The sequence below is a fragment of the Lactuca saligna genome, chromosome 2, assembly GCF_052625555.1.
Source record: "Lactuca saligna cultivar CGN05327 chromosome 2, ASM5262555v1, whole genome shotgun sequence".
Taxonomy (NCBI): Eukaryota; Viridiplantae; Streptophyta; class Magnoliopsida; order Asterales; family Asteraceae; genus Lactuca; species Lactuca saligna.
The window spans coordinates 146,996,837-147,012,346 of record NC_136418.1 but is presented as its reverse complement, the minus strand read 5'-3'; the positions used below and the strand labels follow the sequence as shown (position 1 = coordinate 147,012,346).

Sequence of the window (15,510 nt, the reverse complement as noted above, 5' to 3'; positions counted from 1 at the left end):
AAAATTCTTATATTAATAGTTTACTTTTTCATTAACTTGACAACCATTTAATAAAAAATCACATTTTTTCCATTAGCAAATATATGCTCCCATGAACTTAAAATCATTTCAATCGTTTTCATATTTAATATATTTTCATACACAATTGGGCATATCAGAGTTATATACAAATTCTTTGTGACCATGACCTTTCATAATTTTCTATTTAATTTCTTCTCGACGTAATAGCTTTTGCATCATAAAAAACGATAAAACAATAATACAATAATATGATAAGAAGTGATGGAAAATAGTGGAATGAAGGAGGGAAGAAGACATATTTTAGAGATATATTAGAAAAAAATTTAGACATTGAATAGTCATTTATTTTTATATAAGATTTAATCAAAATTACGTAGTTTTAATATGTTCTATATGTAAGGTTGTATACTTAACGGTCTTATATTCACTTTTGGCGTAAAATAATTACCTAGCGAGCTAGCCTCCTCCTATAGGGATCCTGCTTTAACAATTTTTTTCTATACACATCACACATACGCATTACATATGTTTCAAACTAAACAACTGCTTTTCTTCATAATTATTAAAATTTAGGTCAACTCAATTTATGTCTTATTTTACATTTTGAATTGATTTGTTTGTTTTGTCAAGCAAATGTATCGAGCTTCTAAAAATGCATTTATTAGTTGACATTTGTATATTATATTTTGCTCAAAACAATGGAATTTATAAATATGCATTAATTCGGAATCAAATTTTGGTAATATTACCTTCAAAACTTTGTACAACCACAATCAACACGAAAACAAACTCCACGAAACCAATAACTTGTCCATGAAAAGACCAATTTGCCCTTCACAAAGTTTGTCTACAATGGTTTGTTATGTTTAATGCACTCGTAATTTTTTTTTGTTATATTTTATTGGATTTTTTTGTGCACATACTGTTAGTTATTCATGCGTCCGCCCCTATATATATATATATATATATATATATATATATATATATATATATATATATATATATATATATATATATATATATATATATATAATTTAAGATTAAAGATGATACATATAGTGTTGGTGCAACATTCATTATATGCTCAAGCAAAGTATGTTACTTTACTTGGGCGAGTGAAACTAGAATATTTTTAATGTGTTGTAGTAAGATTTGCATAGGGTTGAATTTATAAATATATTGCAACTATAATGAACAATCACGATATGAAATTTATACATGTATATCACATTCAAACCACAAAACATACTACATGATTGCTACATGTCGAGAAAAATTATTTAAACAAACACTAATAAAATTATACTATAAACGACTATTAAAAGTAATAAGTAGTTGTAAAGTTTAAAAGCTAAATTCAAATACAAATAGGATAATATTAGGAAATATAAATTGAAATGGGGTATAATAATAATAATAATAATCCACGAGGGCAAGGAATTGAAAAAAGCAAAACAGTGGGGGCTAAGCAAAGGCAAGATGCTCAAAACGACGTGGCCACAAAAGAATTAGTCGGTGCCAAATGCATCCCACGTGACACTTCATACAAATCACCATTATGAATTTATTTATTATTATATTTCATTTCACTAGTTTGATATTTAAATATCGTATTTGTTACTTAAAAACTCAAATAAAATAAATAAAATATTTAATCATTCCTAGTTTCATACACGATAGTGAAAGTTAAATGTGAAAAAAAAGTCGCTGTGATTGATTAAGACATGCAGCTGAACGTACATATGTCTACCATATGTTAAATATATAATTGATATGGCCGTACAATATGGTTTGCATCAACCACCACCCATAAATCTTATAAGATAAATAATTGTATTTTAATAAAGAAATGAAAATAATACAAGTGATAAATTGTTTATTTAAAATGAAAAAAACTAAGAAAATAGTAAAAATTTAATAAACGATTTACTCATTTTACTTGGCATTAAGCACGATAAAAAAGTGTGCTCTCAATTACACCCCCACCAAAACAATTTATTGAATTCATTTAATAAGAGGCCTTTTCTCCTAACATTACTTTCCAATATCAATGCCAGAAAATGAAATAAACTATTTCCAATCTTGAAAGCAATCATTAAATTGTTACTCTTCAACATTTTTATTAATTATTATTATTATTTTTAATCTTTAACTGTATGGAAAATAAGCATACTTTAAAGAACATTCGCCCTCTAATTATTTTCATCAACCAATAATCCGAAAAATTAATTTACTAAATTAATTCATCTTTACACTTTACATTAATTAAAATAATAAAATTAGCAATTTATTTGATGTATTCATAATTAAATATAAAAATTTTATTATTCTCTTATGTATGTATTTATTAACAACTAACACATATAAAACTATCATTGGAAGGTAACAAAATGGCACTGCTATTTATTTGATGACACTGCTATTATTTTATTTTTTTTGGAAGGTAACAAAATGGCATTACGAAAAACTAATTGTCATTGTAAACTTTTATTGTTATATTAAGATATTTTTTATTTGGTTATAATTTTTTTATTTGCTATTAATATTGACCACCTATTAAATTCTTTTCTTTAGAGTAACAATTAATATTGATTTCCCTTTATATTTTGTTTGTCAACTCCATATTTAAAGTATACATGGCTACAGAACAACCATTGATATAGCTATTGATATTTATTAATAACACATGGCTAAAACGAGCGTTTGCAATTATAAAGCCCGTACTTAGATTTTTGGTTGTATCGACATGTCTATTTTCATATGTGCTTCTTACCTTAATTAGTTGGTTCGTACTTCCAACGTTGTTATTTTCAAAACATTAGAATTCTCAAACTAAACCCATTACCTATACTGGTATACATTACCAAAGATAAAATCATAGAATTTTTGGTCATTTTTTGATTGATTTATAAAAACGAACAACTTGGACAATATATATGTATATGACACTTTTGTTTATAGGAAATTTGATGCATATAAAAATAAAAAGTGCAAATCTTGCTTACGTCACTCAAACACTAAAACCCCATCTTCCCCCAATAGAGTGAGAGAAAGAGAGCATCCAGATCTTGCAGACTACAGAAGCTTCACAAATCCCATTGCTTATTATTCTCCCTCTTTCTCTCTCTCACACACACACATCGAATTGATAATCTTGATGACACAAGAGAAGAAAACAGACCCAGATAACATGAACCGAGTGAAACAAACAACCAATAAGGAATCAGCATTAGCAACATCATGAGACTTCTTTTTATCTTATCTTTCTTAACTTTACTCTCCGCCCACCCCACCAGAAGAATTCTCCACCAGCCACTTTTTCCGGCGAGTTCAGTTCCGCCACCGGACACAGAATTACCACCGCCTACAACCACCACCACCACTAATCCCACTCCCGACCAGCCTTTCTTCAATGAAAACCCAAATGGGCAGACACCAGAACAAGATCAGACCCAAGTGCAGCCACAGCCACAGCCACCACCAACGCCGCCGTTGGTGGTGGGCGCCGACACTAGTAACACCAACTCGGCACCATACCCCATTGCCCCACAGCCAGCAATAAAACCGGCGAAGAAAATAGCAGTTGCGATTTCAGTTGGGATTGTGACTCTCGGAATGCTGTCAGCATTAGCATTCTTCATCTACAAACACAAGTCGAAACACTCGACTGAATCGCAAAAGCTCGTCGGACGACGTAATTCCGACGATAACGTATCCATGCCGCCGTCGAGTTTCCTCTACATTGGAACCGTTGAGCCGACGAGATCCGTTACTGAAACAACCAACGGACGGCCAAATGTTTCACCGTATCATAAACTCAGCTCCGTTAAAACATCTGACCGGTATAGGCCGAGTCCTGATCTTCAGCCACTTCCGCCGTTGAGTAAACCCCAGCCACCGCCAACTAGCATTTCTCCACCGGCGATGTCTTCTTCTGATGATGATGAAGAAACCCACGATTTTTACACCCCCCATGGATCAATTGCGAGCACGGAGGAACGAAATTCGATTCCCAAATCAAAACACCGTCATTCCATAAATAATAATTCTCGATCGGTGATCCAACAAAGAAGCACTAGTCCAATCCCTCATTCCAAACGAACTTCACCAAAATCGAGAATTTCAGTTTCTTCTTCCCCAGATACAAAACAAATAACCCCGTCATCGTCCTCGTCTTCATCACGAAAGCTTCCTTCTGCTACTCCTCCACCGCCGCCACCACCACCACCGCCACCACCACCACCGCCACCTCCTCCACCTCCTCCTTCAGCAATACCGCCACCAAAAAAGATGAGAATTTCTCCGGTGAAGTCAAACTCAATGTTTCTGGAATCACGGATTCCGAGTCCGAAAGTAATTCCTGGAATTGTAAAATTGAAGCCATTGGAGGAAGTAAACAACAATGACGTTGAAGCTGATGACGCCGATGGGTTAAAACCAAAGCTGAAGCCGTTACACTGGGACAAAGTCCGGGCAACTTCCGACAGAGCAACCGTATGGGACCAGATAAAATCAAGCTCATTCCAGTAAGTAAACACTCAAAATTCAAAAACCATATCATTATTCATACTCCTTTTTATCAAACGTAAGATTTTCCGTTTATCGTCTAGACTAAACGAGGACATGATGGAATCCCTTTTCGGATGCAATTCCGGTGGCTCAACAAAGAAAGAAGACACCCGGAATCGGAAATCTGTTCTACCTCCGGTGGAAAAGGAAAACCGGGTGTTGGATCCAAAAAAGTCGCAAAACATAGCCATATTATTACGAGCATTGAATGTGACAAGAGACGAAGTATCCGAAGCACTTCTAGATGGTACGTAATTACAATTCTACCCCTCAATCACTAATGTAGTTTTACTTCTAACATCTTCATCAAGTGTATTATCATATGTTTGGGTGAAAACAGGAAATCCAGAAGGTTTAGGTGCTGAGCTTCTAGAAACACTCGTAAAAATGGCGCCAACGAAAGAAGAAGAGATAAAACTTCGAGATTATAAAGGCGACATGGCAAAATTAGGATCTGCAGAGAGATTTTTGAAGTCAATTCTTGATATACCATTCGCATTTAAAAGAGTGGAAGCCATGCTTTACAGAGCAAACTTTGAAACCGAAGTGAAATACCTCAGAAATTCCTTTTCAACACTAGAGGTATTAATTTCTTAAATTTGTATATAATATATATAATAATTTATAATCTACACATAAATTTCTACCAGGAAGCAAGTGAGGAACTGAAGAACAGTCGTCTTTTCCTCAAACTTCTAGAAGCTGTTTTACGAACTGGTAATCGGATGAATGTTGGAACAAATCGTGGAGAAGCTACAGCTTTTAAACTCGACACACTTCTAAAACTAGTAGACGTAAAGGGCACAGATGGAAAAACGACATTACTTCATTTTGTAGTTCAAGAAATCATAAGATCTGAAGGCAACGAAACCGAAGGACATTTCAGGAAACAGGGGTTGCAAATTGTAGGTGGATTGAGTAGAGAATTAAGCAATGTGAAGAAAGCAGCAGGAATGGATTCAGATGTTTTAAGTGGGTATCGTGTAAAGCTTGAAATCGGGCTTCATAAAATTCGATTAACAGGTCATGAGAAGAAAAACATCGAAGAAAAAGGAAACTTTTTTGAGTCGATGAAAACGTTCATAAAAGAAGCGGAAATCGAAATTGCAAAGATTAAGATCGATGAAAGAAAGGCGTTGATGTCTGTGAGAGATGTGACTGAGTATTTCCATGGTGATACTTCAAGAGAAGGGGCGCAACCTTTTAGAATATTTATGATTGTGAGGGACTTTTTGGGAATATTGGATCATGTTTGTAAGGAGGTTGAACAAATGCAAGAGAGAACTACAGTGGGTTCAACAAGATCATTCAGGATTCCTTCAACTGCATCGTTACCAGTTTTAAACAGATATCATGTTCCTCATTGTGTAAGTTCTGATGAAGAAAGTTCATACTCAAGTTAGAAATGGGAAATGCATCTTACGTGTACAAAAATATGTGTATCTTACTTTGAGCTTGGAAAATGGAAGATCGGAAAATTAATAACTGGATCAGAAATCGAGTGCTTAAATCTATAATCCAGATAATCAACAAGAAGGGTAAGAAAATGATGATGGATCTTATGAAAACTTGGAATTTCGTGGATCTTCTAACGTGGTATAGACTATAGAATACAAACTGATAATTGAAGTAGTCTTGTTTGTTTACATACATTCTTGAAAGGAAATAAATGTTTAGTTTGAATTTTCGTAGAGCGTTAGTTTTGTTCACATGGAGTTATTTTAACTTCTTACTAATTTTTATTCTCGTTGGGATTTACTTTACTAAATGTCTAAAACTCTATTTCGGGATTTTGTTCCCTTTTATGTAGTTAAATACAATGGTAGAAGATCCAATAATCCAGATAAACCTTCCATTCAGTTTCAAAATCATGAGATAGTTTAACAAGCTTCTATTTTGATAATTTGGTATTAGCCCAAATAATTATTAAACTATGCTAATTGGAGCTTATGATTTCCTTTTTATTTATTCTTTGAATAATCACTTATTCTTGAGTTGTCACGAGTTTTTTACATAAGGGTAGTATATATATATATATATATATATATATATATATATATATATATATATATATATATATATATATATATATATATATATATATATATATATATATATATATATATATATATATATGGGAAAAGTGAATATACCTAACAACCCCATATAAGCTTATATACCTAATTTTAATACTACGTCGTTTTTGACCCAAAAAAAACCCAGGTTTCCTTTTCTTTTTTGTTTTATGCCTTGAGTTCACGTTTCTCGTTTCTGATCCCTTCTTCTTCCTCAAGACGCATCCAAGTCTCTACAAGCCTGTGAGATAAATCGCTGGTAATCTTTTTACTTTTTCCTATATATCAGAATTTCATTATTGCTTCATCCACAAACAATCATAAAACTTGATAATGAGAGAATTGATCATAATTGACATAGTTTTAATTGGTATCGACATTTGTTGCACAATTAATTGCATTAATGGCTCTTGCTGATATCCTTTTATGTTACGTAATTTGCCAAAGTCTATGTTTTTTAATTAATTTTGAATTTAACAATTGAGACAATCAACGACATCATCTTGTATGCATATGTTCACTAATTTTTTAATTAATTTTGAATTTAACAATTAAGAATTGTTTCTTCATTTTTCTAGATAATTTCAATTTTCTAAGTTCTGTCGTAGAGTTGAATTAAACATTTTTTCACCTTTATCGCATGTGAAATTCTTCCTCCATCTATTCGAATTTCTAAAATCTAAATGGTAAAAGCTTTTATTTGAAATTCCTTGTCAATTTGACATTTTTCTGGTATCAATTTTCTCGCATGAAGCTGCAATTGACTTCGTAATTTGCTATTCCTCTTACATATTTAGGTGGTCAAAATTTGGGCTAAAGTATGTTAATAAGAATTGCTCAATTCAACTAAGTTTTCAATGCCTATTAGGTGTTCGATGAAATGTCTGATACATGTTTTTGACCAATGGTTGCTCAACGACCATATACATGGACTGCTATTTTTGTGTCGAGGATGTGGGGGTATTTGACATCAATGGCTTTAATTTATGTTGCATTTTGTGAAATTTATGGAGGTGAAGATGACCTTCTTTAACCTTTTCTTGCTGGATGTAGGTAAGGTATTTTATTTAACTCTATTTCAATCGAATCATATTCCACTGTTGTGTATTTATTTATTTGTTTGTTTAAAGGAGATACATGTGACATAAAAGAATAATTAAGCCAAATGCAAAGAAGCTTGAGTGCTTCATTCTTGCAAACAGAGAATATGTCATGGGCGATTTTCTCAAGTAAAGTGAAATCAACTCAAAGGGGATTCATGGGGGACCTGGATGGTAGGTTAAGGTGGTCGTGAAAATCGAAAGTATAGATGACATGTTGGTTTTACAGGAAAAAAGCAAAATCAATGGATATACCAACTCTCATTGGTGATGTTACTAGTGGATTGAAGCTTCTGTAAGCAGATAATGTAACAAACAAGTGGGAAGAAGCTTCAATACCAACTTAGAAGAGAAAAAAGATGATCATTTTTTGGCTGGGGGCTAATATTGAATGGCAAGTGTAAACCATTGTATTTGACCGATTTGTTGTCATTACAACTATTCTAATGAAAATTTTAAAACAAGAGTCTAAGAATTGTAAACCATCTCAACACTTTTGGTTATATAACAAGCTTTTTTCTATAAAGTTTGAACTTGTTCTTGCCAATTAGGTATTTGATCTTTTTTTTGGTATTTGTAGCATGTAAATGTGTGAAAAGAGTAGTTTTTTTCTAAGAAATGTGAGAGTTTGTTTAGTGTTTTGGACTTCATGATGCCATGTTATTTGGAAGAATTAAAGAGGCAAGTTGAATGGAGCATATATATTAACCAAATAGCTTTTGACTTGATGACGCCATGTTATTTGGAAGAATTAAAGAGGCAAGTTGAATGGAGCATATATATTAACCAAATAGCTTTTGACTTCATGATGCCATGTTATTTAACACAAAATAACAACATACTTTCATTTTTAACCCAAAATATCATCCTATTCTTATTTTAAAACCAAAATAACAGCCTACTTTTACTTTTAACACACAATATCATCTTAATTTCATTCCAAAACAACAATGTACACACTTTGTGTTCAAAAAGATAAACTATCTAGATTTTGCATATATTTTTTGTCTCCAAAACAAGAAAAGATAATGCAATTAACAAAAACAAAATGTCAAGAAAAGTCTAGATTTGCCAGTTTGTCAAAGTAACTACATATCTCATCCTTCTTTCTCTTGCATTGATTCATCTTCCTGATACATGAAAAAAATTGTTAATATGATTATCAAACTTGTAAAATCATTAAAAAAAAGTTATTTTCAAACGTACTTTTCTTTTTGAACAACTAGTAGCATAATGACCCAATCTTTGGCAGTAAGAACACGTTCGTTTTTTTGGGGCTTCTAAAGAAGACTTAATTCTACTTGCAACTCTTGGACGCCCTTTCGTGTTAATTGGACCAAGAGGATCCCGGACAGATAATTGATGCACCATATCTACTTGTAAAATTCTCGCACAAGAATCTTGAGATTCATTTGCTATAGGTTTCTTCCGATTTGCTTGATCATCTAAAAGACTTATCAATAAGTTATTGAGTTTTTGTATCTACAAAGGGGAGTCTCTTGCTTGTTCAATTAGTTTAGCAAAATTTGAACGGACACACCATAATGTGTAGGCACTAACTTCATTTTCATTGTTTATTTCTTCGAGTCCGATTCTACTATTACCCACCGTGTACCTTGCATTAAGTGTCCACCGATGTAAAATATAGTGACTAGGTAGTGTTTCAACATGTCTCTTCTTCATCACATATAGACAATGCTTGCATAAAATCCCACATGTCTCATACTTAGAACACGAACATGTGACACTGACCTCATTAGAAAAACGAAACGTAACAGTTCGCCAATATGTTTTTTCAACTTTTAGTTGCCCTACTCGATATTTGATTTCTTCAGTACCCTTAATTATAGTCTCGTGAGTTAAATTGCTAGTAGCTTCTGTCCATTCTTTTTTGAACATATCAAAAATCTTTCTAGTATAACACTCACCTGCTTTTTCTTCGATTGGATGAAGAGAAGAAAGAATCGGCCTTGAGTTCATAGTCTTGAAGTCTTCATCTTCTTCAGCGGCCCTTCGAGACTCAACTGCTTTGTCATATTGCATTACAAATTCATTCAACATAGTTTTCGAGTTAACAAATCCATCAAAAAATGAATTAATACTCTCACTTCGTCCGCTTGTGGTCATACCTGCCAAGAAAACATCCTTTAAGAAGGCTTTAGCCCAATGTATTCGTTGGTTATACATGTCACTTATCCAACAATTGTTTTGTAATCTATACTTATCACACATAATCTCCCACCTAGTTTCAAATTCTTCAATGGTATCACTATTTACCCATTTTGTATAAGATTCTTTAAAATCACTATAACTTGAAACATACGTTTTAATGTGTTCATTTTCATGCTTCTTAATATGCCATGCACAAAAACGATGTTGAGTGTTTGGAAATACTTTTTTTATTGCATTACCCATAGCTTTGTCTTGATCAGTAATAATAGCCTTCGGATATTTGCCAAACATACATTTGAGGAAATTCTCAAATAACCATTCAAAAGTTTCTTCTTTTTCGTTTTCTAGCAATGCTCCACCAAAAAGTATAGATTGTCCATGATGATTAACACCAACAAAGGGAGCAAAAGGCATCTTGAATTTGTTTGTCATATAAGTGACATCAAACACAACAACATCGCTAAATTTAGTATATGCATCTCTTGATCTTCCATCAGCCCAAAAAATATTTTTAGGACTCCCATCATTACACAAATCCACAGTAAAGTATTGGTCATTATCCACTAAGGCTTTATCTTGGAAATGTTTTATAAGTCCATAGAACTCCTTTCCTTTATATTGTTTTCGTTGCTCAGATAAGACATCAGCACACTGCTTTGAAGTAACATCAGCTACGGTTGACGTTTTCATTGCATTAATAGCCTTTCTAACTTGACAAGGTTTCAATCCTGCTTGACCTAGATCCACCATAAGAGATTTGCATTCCGTTAAACGATGGAACTTTGCATGAGATCTATGCTTCATCACCTTCGTTGGTGTCATGCTTAATTCATGATTGTGTGTGTCATTAAACGAGTCTACAAACCATTTACCATCTTTATTTTTTGAAATTCGAAGTTCTGCTTTACATCCAATTCTAACTTCTCTGCGACGTTTTTTCTCGATTCCACTTGAAGCATTATCGTCTAACCGTTTAAAACCTTCTTTGTCGCATACATATATCTTGCGATAAGGTTCCTTTGTCGTCTTATGTTTAAATGTGGTATCAATACGTATACCAAATCCATGTAAAAATGCATAATCATTATAAAATGTATATGCATCATCAGGTGTATCGAAAACCTTTCCCAATATACTTTCATCCTTACCTTTACCTTCATTACATTTTTCCATTGCATTTGCTTCATTTTCATAAATAACCTGTGTTTCAATAGGTTGATCAACTTCTTCAATGACAGCCATCATGTCCTGAATAATTAAAGTAAATACAAAGGAATTATAAATTTACACCAATTAAGCTTATTGACATACATAAAATTAGTGAACCTATGCATAGAAGTTGATTAATTAACCTGAGCAAAACTGAAATATATGAAATCAGTAAAACTAATACATAAAAGTTGATTAATAGGGAATTGATTAACACAATTAAGCCAGAAAAAATGCATAAAATAGAACCTACAAGCAATAATAAATATTAAAATGCATAAAACAACAACAATGTAGTCGAAAGTCAAGCAGAAAAAAAAAAAAGCAACAAAAATTGATATCCAATTCTGTGACAAAACTTACAAAAATTGAAACTATCTAGAAAAATAAAGAAACAATTCTTAGTTGTTAAATTCAAAATTAATTAAAGAATTAGTGAACCTATGCATACAAGATGATGTCGTTGATTGTCTCAATTGTTAAATTAAAAATTAATTAAAAAACATAGACTTTGGCACATTACGTAACATAAAAGGATATCAACAAGAGTCATTGATGCAATTAATTGTGCAATAAATGTCGATACCAATTAAAACTATGTCAATTATGTTTTCAATCAAACTTTGTGATGGTCTGATGATCGATTCTCTTTATTATCCTGAAATTCTGATATATAGGAAAAAGTAAAAAGATTACCAGCGATTTATCTCACAGGCTTGTAGAGACTTGGATGCGTCTTGAGGAAGAAGAAGGGATCAGAAACGAGAAACGTGAACTCAAGGCATAAAACAAAAAAGAAAAGGAAACCTGGGTTTTTTTTGGGTTAAAAACGACGTAGTATTAAAATTAGGTATATAAGCTTATATGGGGTTGTTAGGTATATTCACTTTTCCATATATATATATATATATATATATATATATATATATATATATATATATTCTTAATAAAAACCTCTCCTAAATAACACATGTCCTTTTAAACTATTCTTCAACCACGTGGCATTCTCTTCGTCACTTCTATCTATTTTCTCCCGCCCAATTCATGAATCCTTATCAAATCTGTAATCAATTCTGAATCCCTAAACTTCAGCCCCCAAATTTGGTGCAATCAGCTATCAAAATATCTTCAACCGATTATTCAAATTAATCACAATAAACCAGGGAGTCTTTGTCAAACTTGAATCGTATATGCTTTTCCTTTTGTCGACTTCATATATACATTGAATCGGACAACCACCACCACCAATATCATTCACCACTGCCTAAACATCATCAGACACCACCGCACCACCATCTCATGATGCCCTCGAGTAACCCTAGGTTTCACCACAACGACCATCGCACAACGCCACTCACCGCCACCCTCACTTTTTTCCCGGTAAAAAAAAAGTACATCTTTTCTTTATTTTGAATGTTTCTCTACGATTTAGGGTTTTAATCAGTTGTTGTTTACTAGGTTTTCCAAATTAGGTTTGGCTGTTTTTCCAGTATCATATTAAGAAACGTTCCCTGATTGGGACTATTATGACTTGAAGGAGCTCCTTCACCTTCTTCTTGTATGTAGAAATGAACAAAGGTTAGTCAGATATCTCTTTTTTCTATTTAAGCCCTAAAATGTTCATAATGTATGTTGATGGTTGTTTCCTTTTCGCTTTGGAGGAACACAATAAACAGGTACAACATATTCTCTTTTTCCTTTGCACCATTGGAAACTTTCATTGTCAGGTGGTAATTAAACTTGGTCTTCTATACTTTTTTTTAAAGAACACAGTAGATAAATCTTGTTTACACAATTTTACATTCATTGTCCAAGTATTTAAAGGTTTCTTCATGATGTTTGTTCATATGGTTACTGTCAACAATATTGTTTTTTTTACATCACTTAGAATACTAATCGTTACATAAATGTTCATTTCAATTATGTAATGGTATCTTCATGATGTTTTGGCCTTCTTTGTGTGTTATTCTTTTATGTAATTGCTTTGTTGGTTCTTACTGGTGCAGGCATGACAATACTAATCCAAGATTCCCATTTAATATTCGTTTTGTTATTCAGGTTCTATAGAAGAGAAACAAAGTTAGACATTATTTAATAGCTACTATCTATAGATTCAGAATATACATGTTTGGTCTAACCTATTTTGCAAATTTTACAATCCAAGAGGTAATGGAATGGATATCAAATTCCATTATCACGTTTGATTTTGTTGAAGATATGGAACAACTCATTCAAAACATGCATGTTGTTTTCTATGTAGAATTAAAAAACTGAATGATACTTTAGTTTCTTATCCATTCTTATTGATACTTTAGTTTTTCAAAAAACTATATACTGAATACAAAAACTATTTTTTCTATAAAACATATACATAAATATGAAAGGTAATCCATTGTATAGACCATGTTTAAAATGATGTTAAAATAGCTTGACCATTTTGCCTTTTCATCATTTTTCCGGTTTGGTGCTGTTTTGGTGCGGTCTACTTGAAGGTATTTAATGATGTTCTTCTACCTTCGTTTACTCTAGTGTTTTCTATTTTCATGGCTACTGGTGGAGTGTTTTTAGTGATTTGACCATTTTACCCTTTGTTGAGAGCAAAAGGTTCATTTCAGATTATAATTACTAATGGAAGTCGTGGTGATGTTTATATAAACTGTAGGATTTTTTTATTTAGTCTGGAAGGTTTTTTTTTTCAAACATTTTAGGTTTTCATGGTGGCCATAGCCGATCGTTTTTTTTTTTTTGGTATTATTATGTTCGTATTTTCCCGCTTAAACCAAAAAACCCATTTCAATTTTCATTTTTCTCTATTATGGTGTTTTGTTTATGGTTGCTTTAAATAATGGGAGTCGCTAATGTTGGCTGCAATTCAAAGTACATTGTTGTAGCAGGGTAGTACAAGAAAGTGCATTGCTATTGATGCATTAGTCTGGAAAGTACTTTGACAAGGTTGGTTTGCTCCTTATAATTCAATGTTGTCAATTACGAAAACTCTCAAGCGTGTATGTGGGGGAACATCATTTGCAATCTTTATTCACAATCTTCATGTTTTTTAGGAAAAAATAAAATATGTAAAATATGTAAAAGATTAATTAGTGCTTCTATTGTTCTTTTAGGTATACAAGTTGCATTCAGTCTTTATGTAAAAAAGAGCATATCATGTGGTTAAATTATTGTTTTTATTGTTTTATGATGTTTGCCCATGAAATCTTGCTGTTACATATGATGCGATTGTGATATGACCATTTTGCCCTTTTTGGTTAGGTGTTGAACGTGTGACAAGGAAGGTATAATTGGAAGCTATAGATTATCTCATTTTATGTTGATTTGAAATTGGCAAATTTGTAGAAAGATTGTAACCTTTTTTTCTTTTTAGAATAAATGAATATAATACAAATTTGAGGTTTTATTCATATGAACCGTTCTCCCGGTCTACACAATTCCACATTCTTCTGGACATAAATAATAGTGAGTTTCTGTTGGATCGTTTTATTTCTACTTGAGATAGGGGAAAGAAACTCTTGAACCGAAGAACTTGAAGTTTTATTTCCACTCAAAGTTTACTTCATATTTACGATTCCTTATTTTGAATTCATATCTTCTTAATTTGAAACTTTTATGATTTATATCATCTTCAACATTTTTATTATCTTTTATAAAACTAAAAGTCGTTTTAATTTATGAACCGTAGTTTCCACGGGATATATCAAAATATGGTGGTTAAAAAACTATTTACAAAATAATACCGGAAATAATTTGATGTGAGCTCACCTTTCAGAAAATTAAAAAAACAAAAACAAATACATCATCTTTACTGTTCGCCGGCACAATCCTTTGGTTTTTTTTTTTTTGCATAAAACTGATTGATCGTATGATTTCATCGGGTCGTAGTAAGGAATTTGAAATTTTTTGTAAAGTTGTATCTTATACCCAAATTACAAAAGAAGCTGGTTCGATTATGTTTGACTTTCCACAAAATATCAATAAATCAACAGAAAAGGTTTTGACACAACATTGATAATGGTTCATCGACGGGAGGGAGGGGGGGGGGGGGGGGGGGGGGGTGCAATTTGATGGTCATCCCAAATTAGTAATAGGCTAATGGTAGACAAGGGTTGTTGCTGGTGGTTATTAAGAAAATGAAATACTAGATGAAAAGAACAAACACCGGTAATTAATGGTTATATAGGAGATGATTAAGCGTGATTTAGCCTTCAGGAGAAGCTGATGGGTATCACCGAAAAAAAAACCTGATATAATTTTTTTTATTAAAGAATACATTTAAATAATTAAATGGTAAAAAAAATTCAAAAGTATTATACTTTTGTAAATATTTTTTTCAACTACAATATTTTGATTAG

The 15,510-nt window shown here is 32.3% G+C and overlaps 1 protein-coding gene, 1 long non-coding RNA gene and 1 pseudogene across 2 annotated transcripts; 2 read left to right on the top strand and 1 right to left on the bottom strand.

The window, feature by feature from the left end:
- Nucleotides 1-3,038: 3,038 nt before the first annotated feature.
- On the top strand, nt 3,039-6,281 carry LOC145031986 (formin-like protein 6). The gene is made up of 4 exons (XM_078980645.1): nt 3,039-4,547; nt 4,632-4,837; nt 4,931-5,172; nt 5,241-6,281. The coding sequence occupies exons 1-4, from the start codon at nt 3,262-3,264 to the stop codon at nt 5,991-5,993; spliced, it is 2,487 nt and encodes an 828-aa protein (XP_078836771.1). The 5' UTR covers nt 3,039-3,261; the 3' UTR covers nt 5,994-6,281.
- Nucleotides 6,282-6,773: 492 nt separating this feature from the next.
- LOC145029195 (uncharacterized) lies at nt 6,774-8,224 on the top strand. Its single transcript, XR_013676410.1, has 3 exons — nt 6,774-6,924; nt 7,534-7,718; nt 7,796-8,224. It is a non-coding gene; the product is annotated as an uncharacterized LOC145029195 (long non-coding RNA).
- A 638-nt stretch (nt 8,225-8,862) lies between these two features.
- Nucleotides 8,863-11,179, bottom strand: LOC145030225 (protein FAR1-RELATED SEQUENCE 5-like; annotated as a pseudogene).
- Between the last annotated feature and the right edge of the window lie 4,331 nt (nt 11,180-15,510).

Coding starts and splice junctions, on each gene's coding strand:
- LOC145031986 (XM_078980645.1), top strand. CDS start 3,262: ATGAGACTTCTTTTTATCTTATCTTTCTTAACTTTACTCTCCGCCCAC. Junction 4,548..4,631: donor ATAAAATCAAGCTCATTCCA/GTAAGTAAACAC, acceptor TTTATCGTCTAG/ACTAAACGAGGACATGATGG. Junction 4,838..4,930: donor ATCCGAAGCACTTCTAGATG/GTACGTAATTAC, acceptor GGGTGAAAACAG/GAAATCCAGAAGGTTTAGGT.